The sequence below is a fragment of the Pristiophorus japonicus genome, chromosome X (genome assembly GCF_044704955.1).
Source record: "Pristiophorus japonicus isolate sPriJap1 chromosome X, sPriJap1.hap1, whole genome shotgun sequence".
NCBI lineage: Eukaryota > Metazoa > Chordata > Chondrichthyes > Pristiophoridae > Pristiophorus > Pristiophorus japonicus.
Genome location: NC_092010.1, coordinates 38,563,363 through 38,584,441, shown reverse-complemented (window position 1 = coordinate 38,584,441; position 21,079 = coordinate 38,563,363). Strand labels below are relative to the sequence as shown.

Here is a 21,079-nt window from a genome sequence, read left to right as displayed (position 1 = left end):
ACGGCTCTTGTGACAGTGCAGCACTGGGAGGGTCAGTCTAGATTATGTGCTCAAGTCTCAGGAATGGAGCTTGAATTCACAACTTCCTAAACAAGAGGCTGACACCTAAGTTCCCCTTGCATTTCTTCTGCCCCAGTCATTTCCCAGTGAAGGTGAGTATCTTGGTCTCAGGCCCCTGGCAGTGCCACCCTGTAACTTACCATTCAGTAGTGTATAAGAATGGCACAAAGTGAATTTCTCTCTGATTTTACTCTCTTTCCCCTGGTGAAGTGCTGGTTTTCACTCAGTGACTCCAGCCATTCACAGATAAGCTGACGGGTAGATTTTGACTTTGTGCGATAGTGTAAAACGTGTGGTAGCAAATTGGCAGCTCATTTTACATCTCTTCCGGTTATTATTTCTATTGACTTCCGTGAGAGAGATGTAAAACAGGCTGCCAATTCGCTATCATCTGTCTTACACTATCACATAAAGTCAAGATCTACCCCACAGAGCTGCTATGTGGATGGAAACTCACTTTGGCACTGTGAAGGGGATTGTGGGGAGACTCTGTATGTATTAGGCGAGTTCCTATCAATTTATGGCACTTCACCACTGTCTTTGTAAATATCTGCATTAACTGCACACTGAGCTTTGAAAAAGTTAATTTCAAAAAGCTAAGAAAATGGTAGAAAGGTATAATTTACATGATGAATGAAATAGTTCAGTGAACAGTTCATTAAAGACATGATAAAGGAACAGGGGCGTTGGAACTGGGGGAAGTGTGGGTGTAGTGTGCGGGGGAGGGGGCTTTATTATGTTGCAAATTCAGAAAATAACAGGGTTTCTGATTTGGTTCCATTCAGTGGAAAAAAAGATGCAAGTAATAAAAATCCCCCAGCACAGAACGAGACAGAAGGAAGGAGCTAAGAGCATGACATGGCCGAATCCAGCAGCTGTCACTTTCGGTTTCCCAACCAGACCCCAAATATGGTGACAAGAAACAGGAAGTAACAGTGAAGAGAGGTGTTTTAGACAGGGTAAGAGTACTACAGTACTGTGTAACATGCAGCACATTATAGAGTCCAGACAGTTCAAATCAGAAGGCTTAAAGGGGCATTAGTACCAGTTTTGGGGGAGGAATAATAATGTTTGAAGAGCTAAGCACAGTTTTCTGTTCATCTGTTTTGTGGGGTAACCCTTTTTTCATGTCATTTTTGTAACCTCTTTCCTTGTTTGATGTTTAAGGGAGCAGATGCATGTTCTGCTCTGAGGTCACTGCCAACGCCTCCTGTAGCTGGCCACCAAGAGATGCCAGCAAGCACACAGGCACGACACTCTTCAGATTCTTTGACCAAACCTGCTCCCATCCTCCAATGCACGTCACTGGAGGTTAGTGTGTAATGCTGTGCACTAGCTCGACAAGGTGGATGCAGAGAGGATATTTCCACTCATAGGGGAAACTAAAACTAGGGGGCATAGTCTCAGAACAAGAGGCTGCCCATTTAAGACGGAGATGAGGAGGAATTTCTTCTCTCTGAGGGTTGTAAATCTGTGCAATTCTCTGCCCCAGAAAGCTGTGGAGGCTGGGTCATTGAATATATTTAAGGTGGAGATAGACAGATTTTTGAGCGATAAGGAAGAAAAGGGTGTGGGCAGGGAAGTGGAGTTGAGTCCATGATCAGATCAGCCATGAACTTATTGAATGGCCTGCTCCTGCTCCTATTTCTTATGTTCTTATGTTCTTATGTATTTATCACATGGAAACAACACAATTATAGAATGCTACAGGCCAGTCGCCAGTTTTGCAGCGGTGTATTTTTCCCCACATGAACGACCCAGCTTAAGCCTACTCCCCATACTCTTTTTCAAGTAACTATTTCATTCCCTTTTAAAAGAATTCATAGACTCTGCTTCAACAACAGTTTGTGACAGAGAATTCCACATTCTAACTACCCTGTATAAAGATTTTTTTTGTAACTTCCCCTTTAATTCATTCAATGATTATCTTAAAATATGCCCTCCTGTTACTGCCTTGTTGACCAATCTATCGCTCTTGACCTCATCATCACCCTTCATAATCTTGAAGAACTCAATTAGCTTACTCCTCAACCTTCTCAGCTCCAGTAAAACAAACCTAAACTTCTCAAGTCTTCCTTCATATCTATAGCACTTTGGGGAGGAAATTCATCGTGCCTCTGTTGCGGCATTTATCCAGGCGGAGCGGTATATTTTGCACCGGGAAATGGCTTGTGACTCCAGTTGCAAAATTCACCAGCTGGGCTATAAGTGTGGGGCGGAGTGCTAAGGGAAGGGTTCCACACCTCTCTTTGGGCGCTAGACCAGCTGAGTATCTGAAAATCCCGAGCTAAACAGCCGGCCTCGGAGCGCTCTAAGAGAAGCTTCTGTGGGATAAAATCTGAAAAAAACCCACTGAACATTCCCAATACATTACTGATACAACATCAACATGAATCGCAAAAAAACCCCAATCTGACCTGACCTCAGGTCGACATTACTTCAATCACTGTGGCCATTACAGCTGGGATCGCCAGCTTTCACAAGCGATCCCGGACAGTGTGTATGGGGGGGGGGGGGGAGTGAGTCCCGGACAGTGTGTATGGGGGTGGGTCGGGGGGGAGAGTGAGTCCCGGACAGTGTGTATGGGGGGGGAGGGGGGAGTGAGTCCCGGACAGTGTGTCTGGGGGTGGGTCGGGGGGGAGAGTGAGTCCCGGACAGTGTGTATGGGGTGGGTCGGGGGGGGGGAATGAGTCCCGGACAGTGTGTATGGGGGGGGGAGGGGGGGGAGTGAGTCCCGGACAGTGTGTATGGGGTGGGTCGGGGGGGGGAGTGAGTCCCGGACAGTGTGTATGGGGTGGGTCGGGGGGGGGGAGTGAGTCCCGGACAGTGTGTATGGGGGGGGGGGGGGGGGGGGGGGAGTCCTGGACAGTGTGTATGGGGGTGGGTCGGGGGGGGTGGGGGGAGAGTGAGTCCCGGACAGTGTGTATGGGGGTGGGTCGGGAGGGGGGAATGAGTCCCGGACAGTGTGTATGGGGGGGAGGGGGGGGAGTGAGTCCCGGACAGTGTGTATGGGGGTGGGTCGGGAGGGGGGAATGAGTCCCGGACAGTGTGTATGGGGGGGGGAGGGGGGGGAGTGAGTCCCGGACAGTGTGTATGGGGGGGGGTGGGGGGGGAGTGAGTCCCGGACAGTGTGTATGGGGGGGGGGGGGGGGGGGGGGAAGTGAGTCCCGGACAGTGTGTATGGGGTTGAGGGGGGGGGGGGGGGGAGTGAGTCCCGGACAGTGTGTATGGGAGGGGAGGGGGGAGTGAGTCCCGGACAGTGTGTATGGGGTGGGGGGGGGGGAGTGAGTCCCGGACAGTGTGTATGGGGTGGGTCGGGGGGGGGGAGTGAGTCCTGGACAGTGTGTATGGGGGGGGAGGGGGGAGGGGGGAGTGAGTCCCGGACAGTGTGTATGGGGGTGGGTCGGGGGGGGGGGGGGGGGAGTGAGTCCCGGACAGTGTGTATGGGTGTGGGTCGGGGGGGGGGGGGGGAGTGAGTCCCGGACAGTGTGTATGGGGGGGGAGGGGGGAGGGGGGAGTGAGTCCCGGACAGTGTGTATGGGGGTGGGTCGGGGGGGGGGGGGGGGTGAGTCCTGGACAGTGTGTATGGGTGTGGGTCGGGGGGGGGGGGGGGAGTGAGTCCCGGACAGTGTGTATGGGGGGGGAGGGGGGAGGGGGGAGTGAGTCCCGGACAGTGTGTATGGGGGTGGGTCGGGGGGGGGGGGGGGGAGTGAGTCCCGGACAGTGTGTATGGGGGTGGGTCGGGGGGGGGGGGGAGTGAGTCCCGGACAGTGTGTATGGGGGGGGAGGGGGGAGGGGGGAGTGAGTCCCGGACAGTGTGTATGGGGGGGGAGGGGGGAGGGGGGAGTGAGTCTCGGACAGTGTGTATGGGGTGGGGGGGGGGGAGGGGGGAGTGAGTCCCGGACAGTGTGTATGGGGTGGGGGGGGGGGGGGAGTGAGTCCCGGACAGTGTGTATGGGGGTGGGTCGGGGGGGAGAGTGAGTCCCGGACAGTGTGTATGGGGGGGGGGGGGAAGTGAGTCCCGGACAGTGTGTATGGGGGTGGGTCGGGGGGGGGGGGAGTGAGTCCCGGACAGTGTGTATGGGGGTGGGTCAGGGGGGGGGAGTGAGTCCCGGACAGTGTGTATGGGGGTGGGTCGGGAGGGGGGAATGAGTCCCGGACAGTGTGTATGGGGGTGGGTCGGGGGGGGGGGAGTGAGTCCCGGACAGTGTGTATGGGGGTGGGTTGGGCGGAGGAAGTGAGTCCCGGACAGTGTGTATGGGGGTGGGTCAGGGGGGGGGAGTGAGTCCCGGACAGTGTGTATGGGGGGGGAGGGGGGAGGGGGGAGTGAGTCCCGGACAGTGTGTATGGGGGGGGGGAGGGGGGAGGGGGGAGTGAGTCCCGGACAGTGTGTATGGGGTGGGGGGGGGGGGAGGGGGGAGTGAGTCCCGGACAGTGTGTATGGGATGGGGGTGGGGGGGGGGAGTGAGTCCCGGACAGTGTGTATGGGGGGGGAGGGGGAGGGGGGAGTGAGTCCCGGACAGTGTGTATGGGGGTGGGTCGGGGGGGAGAGTGAGTCCCGGACAGTGTGTATGGGGGGGGGGGGGGAAGTGAGTCCCGGACAGTGTGTATGGGGGTGGGTCGGGGGGGGGGAGTGAGTCCCGGACAGTGTGTATGGGGGTGGGTCGGGAGGGGGGAATGAGTCCCGGACAGTGTGTATGGGGGTGGGTCGGGGGGGGAGGAGTGAGTCCCGGACAGTGTGTATGGGGGGGGGTCGGGCGGGGGGAGTGAGTCCCGGACAGTGTGTATGGGGGTGGGTCAGGGGGGGGGAGTGAGTCCCGGACAGTGTGTATGGGGGTGGGTCGGGAGGGGGGAATGAGTCCCGGACAGTGTGTATGGGGGTGGGTCAGGGGGGGGGAGTGAGTCCCGGACAGTGTGTATGGGGGTGGGTCGGGAGGGGGGAATGAGTCCCGGACAGTGTGTATGGGGGTGGGTCGGGGGGGGGGAGTGAGTCCCGGACAGTGTGTATGGGGGGGGGTCGGGCGGGGGGAGTGAGTCCCGGACAGTGTGTATGGGGGTGGGTCAGGGGGGGGGAGTGAGTCCCGGACAGTGTGTATGGGGGTGGGTCGGGAGGGGGGAATGAGTCCCGGACAGTGTGTATGGGGGTGGGTCGGGGGGGGGGAGTGAGTCCCGGACAGTGTGTATGGGGGTGGGTCGGGGGGGGGAGTGAGTCCCGGACAGTGTGTATGGGGGTGGGTCGGGAGGGGGGAATGAGTCCCGGACAGTGTGTATGGGAGTGGGTCGGGGGGGGGGAGTGAGTCCCGGACCAGTGTGTATGGGGGTGGGTCGGGAGGGGGGAATGAGTCCCGGACAGTGTGTATGGGGGGGGGGGGGGGGGGAGTGAGTCCCGGACAGTATGTATGGGGGGGGGGGGGGGAAGTGAGTCCCGGACAGTGTGTATGGGGGTGGGTCGGGGGGGGGGAGTGAGTCCAGGACAGTGTGTATGGGGGGGGGGGGGGGGAGTGAGTCCCGGACAGTATATATGGGGGGGGGGGGGGGGAAGTGAGTCCCGGACAGTGTGTATGGGGGTGGGTCGGGGGTGGGGGAAGTGAGTCCAGGACAGTGTGTATGGGGGGGGGTGGGCGGGGGGGGGAGTGAGTCCCGGACAATGTGTATGGGGGTGGGTCGGGGGGGGGGAGTGAGTCCAGGACAGTGTGTATGGGGGGGGGGCCGGGGGGGGAGTGAGTCCCGGACAGTGTGTATGGGGGGGGCGGGGGAGTGAGTCCCGGACAGTGTGTGAGGGGGGGGAGTGAGTCCCGGACAGTGTGTATGGGGGTGGGTCGGGGGGGGGGAGTGAGTCCCGGACAGTGTGTATGGAGGGGGCGGGGGAGTGAGTCCCGGACATTGTGTATGGGGTTGGGTCGGGGGTGGGGGAGTCAGTCCCCCACACCAAGGTTCCACTGCTCCTCTACTCCATTTAAAATCTTACAATTTTGAAGTTTTACACAATCTCCGTTATAATTTGCCGTAGCTGCAATTTGGTTTCATCAGCTAATTTTGATATTATCCCCGCAATTCCTTATGTGGGAAATGCGGCAGCCTATTTGCGCACTGCAAGCTCCCACAAACACCAATGTTATCAGATAATGTTTTAGTGATGTTGATTGAGGGATAAATATTGGCCAGGACACTGGGGATAACTCCCCTGCTCTTCTTCAAAATAGTGCAATGGGATTTTTTACATCCACCTGAGAGAGCAGACAGGGCCTCTTATCTGAAGATGGCACCTCTGACAGTGTAGCACTCCCTCAGCACTGCACTGGAATGGCGGCCTAGATGTGTGCTCAAGTCTCTGGAGTAGGGCTTGAACCCACAACATCTGACTCAGAGGTGATTATGCAGAATAACACTGCTTGGAGGAATATGTTTCAAAGAAATTACATCTCCGGGTTGAAATGGCATTGATGCAACTGCTTGAACTTGTACTTGTGGGTTGTGGTGTCATCAAAACCCCCTCCATGTGTTATAGCTTCTAACACACCTGCCTCCATGCTACCTTATGCAACAGCATCAAACGTATTGCTATTTTCAACAGAGATGAAACACTCTAAATCTTGGACCATTTTTGGCTCCCAGGGAACTGCTCACCTTGTAATACTTTTTGAAAATCAACTTCAGGATTACCAGTCTGGAATGTTTCAAAGATATTTCTTAGTTTATTTTGAAAACATGTTAAATGCTTTTGATATTTTTGATAATTACTGACCTATTTTCTGTAATCTCTTGCTCAACTTGTAATTAACAGTCATTAGTCCTGAAGTTTACATGTTGTCATCACATATCAATGTAATGCAATGCCAAGGCAGATGCTATTGAGGGATTAAATTACCAAAACTGAATAAATGTCCTGCCTCACAGTATAGAATGGTTACAGCACAGAAGGAGGCCATTCGGCCCGTCGAGCCCGTGCCGGCTCTCTGCAAGAGCATTTCAGCTAGTCCCACTGCCCCGCCCTTTCCCCGTAGCCCTGTAAAAAATTTTCATTCACGATTGAATCTGCCTCCACCACCCTTTCAGGCAGTGCATTCCAGATCCTAACCACTTGCTGCGTAAAAAAGTTTTTCCTCATGTCACCTTAAATCTGTGTCCTCTGGTTCACGACCCTTCTGCCTATCTACTCTATCTAGACCCATAATGATTTTGAACACCTCTATCAAATATCTTTTCAACCTTCTCTGCTCCAAGGAGAACAACCCCAGCTTCTCCAGTCTATCAACATAACTTAAGTCCCACATCCCTGGAACCATTCTCGTAAATCTTTCCTGCACCCTCTCTAAGGCCTTCACATCCTTCCTAAAGTGCGGTGCCCAGAATTGGACACAATACTCCAGTTGGGGCCGAACCAGTGTTTTGTAAGCGTTCATCATAACTTCCTTGCTTTTGTACTCTGTGCCTCTATTTATGAAGCCCAGGATCCCGTGCGCCTTTTTAACCGCTTTCTCAATCTGCCACCTTCAATGATTTGTGCACACATACCCCCTGTATGAAAGCTATTAAAATAAAGAGTGACTGCAGTTAGATAAAATATATGCGTCCATTGTTTGATGTATTGCCTCATGTGTCACGAAGCGAGACAGAGCATGGAGGCCCCAGGTTTGCAGTGTGTTAATTGATCTCAGCTAGGCTGGAAGTGGGGATGCTAATATTGGCCTCAGAGCCCCTGGGCTGGGGCGGAAGTAGGATTGCCAACCCTCCAGGATCATCTTGGAGTCTCCAGGAATTAACTAATTTCCCGAGCACTGCTGAGAACAACTCCAGGGAAAAAAATCATAGGGTCATTAAAAAGGATTGCGTGTTTTTTTGTTGTTGTTTCTTTTGCATATTGGAAATGGAGGAAACGGCTGTGTGATTGACAGTGAAGAATCACCCAATCGGGTAAGGAAGAGTCTGTTTTCTTTCCCATGGGCGTAGGAAGGCGGGGCACTGCGAAGATGGACTTATCGGGTGATCAATGGCAGGAGCGGGGCATTGGAGGCGTGAAGTCATGTGATGGAACCTCCAGGAATCTGTCCAACCAGAGTTGGCAACAACAACTTGTAGTTATCCAGTGACATTAACATTGTAAAATGTCCCAGGGTGCTTCACAGGAGCATTATCAAACAAAATTTGACACTGAGCCACATAAGGAAATATTAGGGCAGACTTGGTCAAAGAGGTAGGTTTTAAGGAGTATCTTAAAGGAGGAAAGGAAAGGAGGAAAGGAAAGGAATTCCAGAGCTTAGGGCCTTGGCAGCTGAAGGTATGGCCACCAAAGGTTGAGCAATTATAATCAGGGATGGACAAGAGGCCAGAATTTGAGGAGCGCAGACATCTCGGATGGTTGTGTGGCTGGAGGAGGTTACAGAAATAGGGAGGGATGTAGGGGGCTGGAGGAGGTTACAGAGATAGGGAGGGGTGAGGGCATGGAAGGATTTGAAAACAAGGATGAGAATTTTGAAATTGAGGCGTTGCTTAACCGGGAGCCAATGTAGATCAGCGAGCACAGGGGTGATGGGTGAGCGGGACTCGGTGCGAGTTAGGACACAGGGTCAGCGAGCACAGGGGGTGATGGGTGAGCAGGACTCGGTGCGAGTTAGGACACAGGGTCAGCGAGCACAGGGGGTGATGGGTGAGCGGGACTCGGTGCAAGTTAGGACACGGGGGTGGGGGGGGGGCGGTGCAGCTGAGTTTTGAATCACCTCTAGTTTACGTCGGGTAGAATGTGGGAGACCAGCTAGGAGTGCGTTGGAAAAGTCAAGTCTAGAGGTAACAAAGGCACGGATGAGGGCTTCAGCAACAGATGAGCTGATGCAGGGGCGATATGCTGGAGATGAAAATAGGCGGTCTTAGTGCTGGTGCGGATATGAGGTCAGAAGCTCATCTCGAGGTCAAATTATGACACCTAGGTTGCAAACAGTCTGGTTAAGCCTCAGTCAGTTGGCAGAGAGAGGCAACCCTAGGGGAGGGAGAAAAGTGAGTCAAAGTTGCTGTTTATCATTATCCACTGACTCTAATAAGGAAGGTGCATGTGTCAATGATAGAACTGGAATTTTGTTATGAGGCCCCTATATTTGCTGACGCTGTCTAGGCTCACATATTGAGACTCACTTAAGTTTAAGCTCACATATTGGCAGAAAATATCAAAGAGCAAGTTATTATTTAAAATGGAGAAAGCTTGCAAAGTGCCGCAGTACAGCGGGACCTGGGGGTACTTGTGCATGAAACACAAAAGGATAGTATGCAGGTACAGCAAGTGATCAGGAAGGCCAATGGTATCTTGGTCTTTATTGCAAGGGGATGGAGTATAAAAGCAGGGAAGTCTTGCTACAGCTATACAAGGTATTGGTGAGGCCACACCTGGAATACTGCGTGCAGTTTTGGTTTCCAGATTTACGAAAGGATATACTTGCTTTGGAGGCAGTTCAGAGAAGGTTCACTCGGTTGATTCTGGGGAAGAGGTTGACTTATGAGGAAAGGTTGAGTAGGTTGGGCGTCTACTCATTGGAATTCAGAAGAATGGGAGGTGATCTTATCGAAACGTATAAGATTATGAGGAGGCTTGACAAGGTAGATGCAGAGAGGATGTTTCCACTGATGGGGGAGACTAGAACTAGGGGGCATGATCTTAGAATAAGGGGCCGCCCATTTAAAACACAGATGAGGAGAAATTTCTTCTCTCAGAGGGTTGTAAATCTGTGGAATTCGCTGCCTCAGAGAGCTGTGGAGGCTGGGACATTGAATATATTTAAGACAGAAATAGACAGTTTCTTAAACGATAAGGGGTTATAGGGAGCAGGCAGGGAAGTGGAGCTGAGTCCATGATCGGATCAGCCACGATCTTATTAAATGGCGGAGCAGGCTCGAGGGGCCGTATGGCCTACTCCTGCTCCTATTTCTTATGTTCTTATGGAAGTTGGGAGAGATCCCGTTGGGCAACTGCTGCCTGTGCACTGACCCCATCAAAGAGTTAGTGTTTTCAGAAGAGAAGTAAGAAACAAATTAAAATAAACACTTTTCTTCTTTACACCTTTAAAACTTCCAGCAGTTGTTGGTGCCACTCACTCCTTTGATCCCGCCCACCAGGACAGGCTGGATTCAAACTTGGTTAAAAGCAGGAAGTCCCACCTCCGCCTCGCGTCTATTGGCTGATACGACAGTGGCCGTTGGCATGTGAAGGGGCGGGAGTTGATGATTGGCGGGCGAGCCTGTCAATCAGCCGGGGGGTTGGTGGGGGTGAAGTGGGGCTGCAGCATTGCGCTTGTTAGGCCCGGGGTGCTGATGGCGGGAGGGATGAATTGCCGTCGAGTTTTGCTGCTGACAGACATCCGCGTGTTGCTCGTTTCGGTGGCTTATTTGTTTTTAGTCCCGCGGGTTTGTGCGGCGGCCCCAGGTACGGAAAGGGAGTGGCGGGGAAGGGATTTGATTTTTTTTGGGGGGGAGGCCGGCTCAAGGTGCGCAGCCGCCGTGCTCGGGCCTTGACTGAACTCTCTTCCCCAGCTCCTGAATCCGGCTGGCTGCAATCCGCGGCTGTTGGCCACTCTCTGGTCCCTAGGCCGGAGTGGCCATTCTGCTGTTGGCAAGTTCTTTGGCCATTTTAGGGCGTATCCTGGCACCTAGTACCCACCCACACACACATTCCAGCAAAGGGTCACTGCTTGCTGATCAGGAACTCTGCTGCCATGCTGCATAAAGTGTGCCAGCTCAGCACAGACCAGGGATCAAACCTGGAGACTTGGGTCTGGCTCAGGATATGTGGTACAATTGCCTACTGTGTCCTGGCCAATATTTATCCCTCAATCAACACCATTAAAACATTATCTGGTCATTTATCACATTGCTGTTTATGGGAGCTTGCTGTGCGCAAATTGGCTTCTCCGTTTCCTACATTACAACAGGGACTACACTTCAAAAAGTACTTAATTGGCTGTAAAGTGCTTTGGGACGTCCTGAGGTCGTGAAAGGCACTTGTGTAAATGCAAGTCTTTCTGCTGAGCGAGCCACAAGTTGTGGGGTTTAAGTCCAACTCCTGGGTTTGAAGGCATAATACAAGTTGGCACTCTGGTATGGTGTGAACCGACAGCTGCGGAGGTGTTGTCCTTCTGATGTGAAATTGAGGCCATATCTACCTGCTCCCATGGTTTGGGAAAAGCAAGGAGCTCTCCCAGTGACCTGGTCAATATTCCTCCCTCAAATTAACTGGTCATTGTTGCTGTTTGTGGGATGTCGTTGTGGCAAAATGGCTGGTCTCTTCCAAAATAAGTAACTGCACTTGGATATAATTCATTTTGTGAAATGCTGAGACAGGTTTTTGAAAGATATAGTAAGGGGCTAAAGATTGCAAGTATATATTTGAATCACTTGGAAATTGATAATTCAATTTAGGTAACTTAATCAGAGTTCAAACCTCCTTTTTCATTCTAGTCATTGATTTCAGTAAAAATATGAACTCTTTCTGTGTACATTAAGGTAAAAGTTTTTACCCCAGCTCTCTTCATTTTAATGAGCTTTCAAACTGTTTTCTGCATCCTTGTCCAAGATTTAAGCTTTTTGTCATTTTAAAGGCTTAGCTTTGAGAGGGTGATCAGATTACAGATGCAGAGAGGATGTTTCCACTGATGGGGGAGACTCGAACTAGAGGGCATAATCTTAGAATAAGGGGCTGCCCATTTAAAACTGAGATGAGAAATTTCTTCTGAGGGATGTAAATCTGTGGTATTTGCTGCCTCAGAGAGCTGTGGAAGCTGGGACATTGTCTATTTCTGTCTTAAATTTATTCAGTTTCTTAAACGATAAGGGGTTATGGGGAGCGGGCAGGGAAGTGGAGCTGAGTCCATGATCAGATCAGCCATGATCGTATTAAATGGCGGAGCAGGCTCGAGGGGCCATATGGCCTACTCCTGCTCCTATTTCTTACGATCTTATAATGTGCGATTACATAAAATGCTCCAGCTGATGGCATCATGGAGTAGTACAACATGGATTTTTGCGTGTGATATTTCACTGGTTGGCCTTGCCAGTCATGCTGCAGTGGGGAGGTACAGAACAGAGCCCAGGTGTTTCTCTAGGGTAGGGAAATCACCCAGGTGGCTGTGCACTAAACACTAGAGGTGGAAGTATGGGAGCAAGATGCTATCTTATTGGCAAGGAATAGTGCATGGATTGGGGAGCAATACCTGATCTAACTTGCCCATGTCCTGTGTGACTGCAGTTATGGCTTCTTGATCATTCCCAACTTTTCTGCCACCATTGATGCTATTGACTACTCCATTGTCCTTCACAGCTTAGCTTCGTAGCATTAATCTTTCCTGATTCCATTCCTATCTGTCCCAACAGCTGTTGCATATCCCTAAATGCTGCTTTCTGTGCTCGAATGGTCACTTGTGGCAGGCCTCACGTTTCCAATCACAGTCCTCGTTTACCTATGTTATCCCTCCTTGACATCATCCACAAGCACAGAGTCTGCTGATGATGCCTAATTCTGGGTTACTGCTCATTTTCCCCCTGCCCCGCTTCTGCTTCCCCCGACTCTAGATTGCTGATCACCCCCGCCGCTCCCCCGACTCTGGATTACTGATCACCCCCACCCCCTGATCTGGGTTACTGATCACCTTGGCCTGCCCCCCCCCACCCCTACATTTTGGTAGGAAGAATAGGGTGGTCACTTATTACTTGGAGGCTGCGAGTCTAGGTGGGTAGAGGAACAAAGGGATCTTGGAGTACAGATACACAAATCGCTAAAAGTAGCGACACGTGTTAGCAAGGCCATTATTTTAAAAAAAAGCAAACCAAGTACTAGGGTTTATTTCCAGAGGTATAGAATTGAAAAGTAGAGAAGTTATGCTAAACCTGTATCGGACCTTGGTTAGACCACACTTTTGAGTACTGTGTACAGTTCAGGCCTCATTATAAAAAGGAGATAGAGGCACTGGAGAGGGTGCAGAGAAGACGTACAAGGACGATACCAGAAATGGGAGGGTCATATCAGGAAAGGATGAACAGGCTGGGGGTCTCTTCTGAAAAAAGAACGCTGAGGGGTGACCTAATACAGGTACGTCGTCTCAAATCCGGCAACCTCGGGACTGAGACCGTGCCAATTTTTGGATTTTTCCGGATTGCGGACAAGAAAATCAAGAGCGTACGTATGCTACTGAGACAGACAAAGTACTAATGGTGGTGTAGGTCGGGTTGAGGGTCATTCAGCACAGCTCAGACCGATCGCACTCCATTTAAAACATAGCGGCGAAGCTGATAACTAGTCCGGCCTGCCGGTTTTTGGACAATAGTTCCGGATTTTATTTTACTGAATAGCAAATGGGATTTTCTCAAAAATGTCTAGTTTTCAGACAATTCCGATTTTCGGACAGCCGGATTTGAGATGTTGTACCTGTAGAGGTGTTTAAAATGATGAAAGGTTTTGATAGAGTGGATACAGAGAATATTTCCACTTGTGGGGAAGAGCAAAACTAGAGGCCATCAATATAAGATAGTCACCAAGAAATCCAATAGGAAATTCAGGAGAAACTTCTTTACCCATGTGGAGAATGTGGAACTCTGAGTGGTTGAGGTGAATAGTATAGATGCATTTTAAGGGGAGGCTGGACAAGCATATGAGAGAGAAGGGAATAGAGGGTTATGCTGATAGATTTAGATGAGGAAGGATGGGAGGAGGCTCGAGTGGAGCATAAACGCCGGCATGGACTGGTTGGGCCGAATGGCCTGTTTCTGTGCCGTATATTCCATGGAAACCTTCAGCCGCTGCTCTTTGGAATTCTCCCTTAAACCACTTTCATTGCCTTCAAGGACATAAAACTTCTCTGATTGTTCATTGATTTATTTTCCTCTCTGCCTCCCTCTGTCGGTCGTTTCGGTCTCCTTGATGGTGTACTCTTTCTCTTGTTAAAAGTGCTCTGGAGATGTTGCTATACAGGAGAGGCTCTATAAGGAGTCTAACCTCCCAAATCAAGTCACAGAAGGAAAAACTGGTCGCTTTATGTACCGGGATTGTAAACATTTTCTTTGAATGCATTTACAATGTTTTGATGTGAAATGACTAACGATTCTTCCCTCCCCCCTCCCCTTCTCTCTGCACTGCATTGCAAGCATTGTTATGAAATGGTGGAACGCTAGTTTGTTGCCTCCCCACTTGTTGAGCTGCCACTGCTGTAAGGAAGCAGTAAATGGCACTTTCCCACACACGATGGAGGGAAGATTCGAGGTGGTGGCATTCCAGGCCACTGATGCACTTCCTCGGCTTTGGTTCAGAAGACTGGTGGGGCCAGGAAGCGGGCTGCCTGCCCACGCTCCAGCCAGAGAGAAGACAATTCTTTGTTTGCCAACTGCTGCAATGACTTGGGAAGAGCAACCTCTGTGTTTTGTCAGCTTTTGGTTTCTTTCTGATAGCTTTTCCCAGCTAATCTGCTAGGATTCAAAAGGGGAGCCAGGGCCCTAAGACAATGGGCTTTTATTGAGAATATGTTAAGATATTGCAGTTCTGTGCAAAAAGTCGTTTCTCCTTGAATCCCCTCTTTTTGTGTTTGCTTGTCTGTCTGTCTGCTGGCATTGGTTTTCAAATTGGGCAACCGACTGATATCTGTCTCGATGGTGCTGATGTACAGTTCTGTCTATTGAAATGCGAGGAGGCACACTTTGAAGTGGAATGGACTCTTCCTGGCAAGTTCTGTCTGTGATTGGGAGATTGGCATCTGTGCTGCCTTGCCTTTCCTCCCCCTTGGGGAACATCTCAGCAAGAGTGGCTTGGAGGCCACCACAGGTGCCCCAGTGCTTTGGTGCAGGCATTTTATCACCCAGAACAGCAGGGATGTTTTACAGAAACAGCCAACAAGATGTTCAGTGGGTGAGTGTTTTCCTAATTTTTGTTTTTGTTGTTTATTAACAGGACAAAATGGGAAAATTACCTTCATTACAGAAGACAAAATCTATGCTTGCGCTGCACAGATGAACTTTTGCTTTAAGAATACTCTGTTACCTGGATGGAGAGAGATTTGGACCCGGATTCAGGTAAAAGCCAGTCCAGGCTGTACAGCAGCCTGTAAATCTGTTCGCTGGGAGGTGGGGCACCACACTGTACCTGTCTCCTTTGCTTTAAAGAAGAATGTGGGAGGGGTAGGGGAGGGACTGGTTTGGTGTACTGTTCTGAAGCTCCAATGAACTATGCTGCAGCATTAGATTGTGGGTTTCTCCTGCAGTTCTCAATTTGTTCCAGCTCTCTCGTGTTGCCTTGGGAAGATGCCAAGTGTGGTGCGGGGGAGGCAAACTGGGGAACACAAAAGATAGATTATAGCATTTCACTTAACTGCTTTTCCCTTTGCTTTGGATTTTCTCTGCATTCTCATTCTCCAGACTATTATTATAGTTGTCTCCTCTTTCTGTTTCTTCTTGTGCCTCTGTATTTACCAGGATGTTGCCAGGACTGGAGAATTTTAGCTGTGAGGAAAGATTGGATAGGCTGGGTCTGTTTTATTTGGAACAGAGGAGGCTGAGGGGCGATCTGATTGAGGTGTATAAAATTATGAGGGGCCTGGATAGAGTGGACAGGAAGGACCTGTTTCCCTCAGCAGAGGTGTCAATAACCAGGGGGGCACAGATTTAAAGTAATTAGTAAAAGGATTAGAGGACAGTTGAGAACTTTCTTCACCCAGAGGGTGGTGGGGGTCTGGAACTCACGGCCTGAAAGGGTGGTAGAGGCAGAAACCCTGGATGTGCACCTGAAGTGCTGTAACCTACAGGGCTAGGGACCGAGAGCTGGAAAGTGGGATTAGGCTGGGTAGCTCTTTTTCAACTGGCGCCGACATGATGGGCTGAATGGCCGCCTTCTGTGCCTTAAATTTCTATGAAATCTAATTGTGTTTGCTAGACCACCCCATGTCGTTTGCAGCACTATGCTGCCTGTCAGTGTTGAGTCTCTGCCTGTGCAGTTCATGCTCTCCTTGTGAACTGTAATGAAAGTACTCTGCTCAGCACCAAAAGCTGCACTGGGGATGTAATGGTTGTTCTAGTGGCTGACGAGCCCTTGACACAATTCTGTCAATCTTGGTGTTGGCTGCCATATTCAAAGGCATAAGTTACCATGGAGTAAGACGAGGCCATTCGGTCTACCAAGCCCACTGCCGGACACCATGCACAGTTAGGAGTGCAATGAGCGCTTAACCTTGATCATATGAATGATCTAAAATATGTTTTGTGATCTGAATTTCTCAGCTGAAGAAAAACTTGCAAGCCCAGTTTAGTAGATTTAGTAATCATTGTGCAATTCTCAGGAGTCTCCTTAATTTTATTTCTGTTGAGTGCTCGACCTCTGAATCAGGGAAACTCTAAGGAACAGCAGGGATGTGGACATGGATGAGTACTGCAAAACCATTTATCTCTGCACAAGGAATATCCTGCAGGAGTGCACAGGGAATTTTTAAATTGTCCTTTGTACCCCCACCAACCCAGCACTGTGGGAGTACCCTCCCCTTCTTGCAGCGGTTCAAGAAGGCAGCTCACCACCACCTTCCCGAGCAATTGGGGATGGGCAATAAATGCTGGCCTTGCCAGCGATGCTCACACCCTATGAATGAATTTTTTAAAAAGTGATGGAATGCAGCATCACCTGGAATTTTGGGTGTAATGTTTGAAGTTCACGGAAACTGCAGTATACTGGGATTAACACCGTTGTGACTCACTCGACAGCTGTCTTTGTTTTTTGGACTCGTGTAATTTTATACTCAAATGTTAGAGCAGCACTTCAACAAACTTCTTGCACTGCTTTTAATGTAACGTAGCATGGCAGGGCCCTCGATGAAAGAGAAATTTAGATATTGAACAGGAATTGACAGACTGGTGGAACTCCAGTGTTACTCAGTGAGTCAGATGAACGGTCCTTTTTGATCTGTGACATTCAATATATTAGGGCCCTAATTTATGGTGATTAAATGAGAAAAATAGAATTTTTATTGCAAAATGTGGGATTCTTGGTGTTTGTAGGTTGAAATGATCAGATTGTCTATTTTTGTGGAAATTGCAAATGAGTGGAGAATAAAAGCTGTAACCCTTCATGTATCCCCCAAGTTTTTTTCTAGTGCTAAAGAAAAGGAAGACGACCACTGGACATCCCAAAGCACTTTACAGCCAATGAAGTACTCTTGGAGTGTAGTCACTGTTGCAATGTGGGAAACATGGCAGACAGTTTGTGCACAGCAAGCTCCCACACACAGCAATGAGATCAATGACCAAATTATCTGTTCTTTAGGTCTTGATTAAGGGATAAATGATGGCCAGGACACTGGGGAGAACTTCTCTGCTCCTCTTCGAATAGTGCGGTGGGATCTTTTGTGCCCACCTGAGGGAAAACGTCTCATCCGAGAGACAGCACCTCCGTCAGTGCCAAACTCCCTCAGCACTGCACTGAAATGTCAGCCTAGATTTTTGTGCTGAAGTCTCTGGGGTGGGACTTGAACCCACAACCTTATATCTCAAGCTTAGTCCAACGGAAGAATTGTATACAAAAGAGTGCTATCCACTGAGCCAAGCTGACACTTAAACTCGGGAAGCAGTTTTAGTTATTTAAAATTCTTAGTGCACTTACACTGTAGGGGATCCTGTCTGCCACTTGCAACCGCTGAAATACTATAGCTATATTCCCAGCATTGCTGTACGTTTTCTAAAGTACTTGCTGTGGTTTTACTATCTAGGTGTCAGCTGTGGCTTAGTGGGTAGCATGCTCACCTCTTGAGTCAGGAGGTTGTGGGTTCAAGTCCCACTCCAGGGACGACTTCACATAATTCAGGCTGACACTCCCAGTGCAGTGCTGAGGGAGCGCCGCAATGTCGGAGGGGCGGTGCTGAGGGAGCGCCGCACTGTCGGAGGGGCGGTACTGAGGGAGCGCCGCACTGTCGGAGGGGCAGTACTGAGGGAGCGCCGCACTGTCGGAGGGACAGTACTGAGGGAGTGCCGCACTGTCGGAGGGGCGGTACTGAGGGAGTGTCGGAGGGGCGGTACTGAGGGAGCGCCGCACTGTCGGAGGGGCGGTACTGAGGGAGCGCCGCACTGTCGGAGGGGAGGTACTGAGGGAGTGCCGCACTGTCGGAGGGACGGTACTGAGGGAGCGCCGCACTGTCGGAGGGGCAGTACTGAGGGAGCGCCGCACTGTCGGAGGGGCGGTACTGAGGGAGCGCTGCACTGTCGGAGGGGCGGTCTTTTGGATGAGATGTTAAACTGAGGCCCCGTCTGCTCTCAGTTGGATGTAAAAGATCCCATGGCCACTATTTCAAAGAAGAGCAGGGGAGTTCTCCCCGATGTCCTGGGGCCAGTATTTATCCCCAATCAACATCACAAAAACAGATTATCTGGTCATTATCACATTGCTGTCTGTGGGAGCTTGCTGTGCACAAATTGGCTGCTGTGTTTTCCACATTACAACAGTGACTACACTCCAAAAAGTATTTCATTGGCTGTAAAGCACTTTGAGATGTCCGGTGGTCGTGAAAAACGCTGTATAAATGCAAGTCTTTCTTTAGTAAATGATGGAGTGAGAAGAATGGCACAGGTGCTTGGGGCTGGCCTGGGAGCCGCACGAGGCAGCAGGATAATGTAGGAGGGGAGACACATTGGGGTTTGGGGGAGGGCTGAGGACTCCTGTGAAGTGCCTTGGGACCTTTTACTACGTTAAAGGTGCTATATAAATACAAGTTGTTGTTGAGAGGTGGCAGGAGGGAGTGCCATGTAAAAGACCCAATTTTTGCTGCCCTTGGGCTGATTGCTCTGAGAGCAGTGTGTCACTGACCTTGGAGATTGAGCTAGGAGGACTCTGATAAGTGTAATAAATAGGTAAGTTTAAGTGTAATGGAATTGATGGAATAAGCATGATAGAAATAGTGACAGGAATATATTACAGAAAGGAAGACCAGAAAATGATCTGCACGAACCACATAAATACTGTGACAACAAGAGCGGGTCAGAGGCTGGGTATTCTGCGGCGAGTGTATCGCCTCCTGACTCCTCAAAGCCTTTCCATCATCTACAAGGCACAAGTCAGGAGTGTGATGGAACACTCTCCACTTGCTTGGATGAGTGCAGCTCCAACAACACACACACCGCTTGACACCATCCACGACAAAGCAGCCCGCTTGATTGGCACCCCATCCACCACCTTCAACATTCACTCCCTCCACCACCGACGCACTGTGGCTACAATGTGTACCATCTACAAGATGCACTGCAGCAACTCGCCAAGGCTTCTTCAGCAGCACCTCCCAAACTTGTGACCTCTACCCCCTAGAAGGACAAGGGCAGCAGGTGCATGGGAACACCACCGCCTCCACGTTCCCCTCCAAGTCACACACCATCCTGACTTTGAACTATATCAGCTGTTCCTTCATCGTCGCTGGGTCAAAATCCTGGAACTTCCTTCCTAACAGCACTGTGGGAGCATCTTCATCACACGGACTGCAGCGGTTCAAGAAGGCAGCTCACCACCACCTTCTGAAGGGCAATTAGGGATGGGCAATAAATGCCAGCCTTACCAGCGATGCCCACATCCCGTGAATGAATTAATATGTATTTTTAAAGTGCACACTATATGCAAGACCTTTTAATAAATAGTATATAGTTAGTAAAAATATATCAATAAACTGCCAATCTCTGGTTCACATGTTGGTGCACATGGCTATTTCTTGATATTTGTGTTGTTGCTACCTGTTAAACAGAGGCCAGCAAAGTCTCTGCTGGTTCCATAGTCTGGAATCTAAATGCAGAGCATGGATCAGCTGAACTCTAGTCTTCTCTGGCCTTTGATTATGTTAGTGCTCTGGCGACCTCCAGTGGTAGATAGTGTGTATGGCAACGTATGACTGTTGCTCATTGCTTTTTACCCATATTAGTGAATTTGCTGGAATGCTCACAGATTCATATGGATTGGGTTCTTAGCTGGTGGATGATGCTCAGCACATCGTAACCAGAAGTGGAGCTAAGGCGAATATCTTTTATGATTACTCTCCAGTACAGTCCATTGATCAAATCTTATCTATGAATGTAACATATTAAAAGTCTTGCATATATCACACTTCCTGTCACACCTGTCCATTATGCTTTTCTATCTGCCCCCTTCCTGCAGCTGTCACAACCAGTCTCCTGAGTTGATGCTGCCAGCAATCAAAATCATTCCTAATTCTGCACAGTGGTTGGAGTATGTAGATCAAATGCCCATTGTCCTTCAAGCACCCACTGATGCAGTTATCATCTAGAACAAAGCATTGGTATACTGCTTTACATATCAAATGATCTTTGTTCTCTCACATAAACAGCTTGTCCCTCATTGTAAGTATGAATGAATCAGAGTTTAATGTCATTTCTATCTCCCTCAGTCACCGAGACACATGATGCAGCTGCAAATATCTGAAGCTGATTTTTAATTTGCATATAACTTGTCTGTCTAAAGTCGTCATAGAGAAAAATACAGTACAGAAGTTTCCCTCTCAAATCCCGATAGGAGCTTTGCCTGCGTTACAGTTTTAGGGCTAGAACGGCGCACATCGGAGAGGCCCGCCTAACTTGTAGAATAAAAATTGTGCCGAATACTTCACTTGCGATTCCCGATATCTGTAAGCCCATTTCCAGCTTAGCGCGGCACAGCAGGAACTGCTGGGGGCGAAGGTACAGCCCGGCACCAAAAACAGTGCCGGCAGCTGTGCGTGTGCACAGCAGCTACGGGCCCTCCCAGCACGTCCTGTCTCCGGGTGACGACCCTATCCCAGACCAAAGGGACATCTCCCCCATCCCGGGCCGAGTGGCCTGACACATCTTACCTTGGTTGGCGGGGCACGCCCGGCCGGAGTCTCGCTGTTGGCGGGCCCCGCCCGAAGTCCTTCGTAGGAGCCCGGCATTGGTGTCATCGTTGTCGGGGCCCGCTCCGCCCGCCTCCCTCCCTCCCTCCCGTTCAGCTTCCCACCCCGTTAAGCCCCCCCCCCTCCCCTCTTTCTCTTCCCCCCCCCCCTCTTTCTCT

At 50.3% G+C, this 21,079-nt stretch overlaps 1 protein-coding gene across 3 annotated transcripts in view; it reads left to right on the top strand.

Annotated features, from left to right (window-relative positions):
• nemp1 (nuclear envelope integral membrane protein 1) overlaps positions 1-21,079 on the top strand; it is a 129,242-nt gene that overhangs the window by 73,254 nt on the left and 34,909 nt on the right. Inside the window, exons 3-4 of one of the 3 annotated variants that reach the window (XM_070869702.1) lie at positions 846-1,019; positions 14,975-15,096. In XM_070869702.1, the coding sequence (XP_070725803.1) occupies positions 15,034-15,096 (63 nt within the window). In that variant the 5' untranslated portion in view covers positions 846-1,019; positions 14,975-15,033. Of the gene's footprint in view, positions 1-845; positions 1,020-10,321; positions 10,469-14,974; positions 15,097-21,079 lie in introns of those variants that run through there. The other 2 variants (XM_070869701.1, XM_070869703.1) reach the window with 2 other exon arrangements.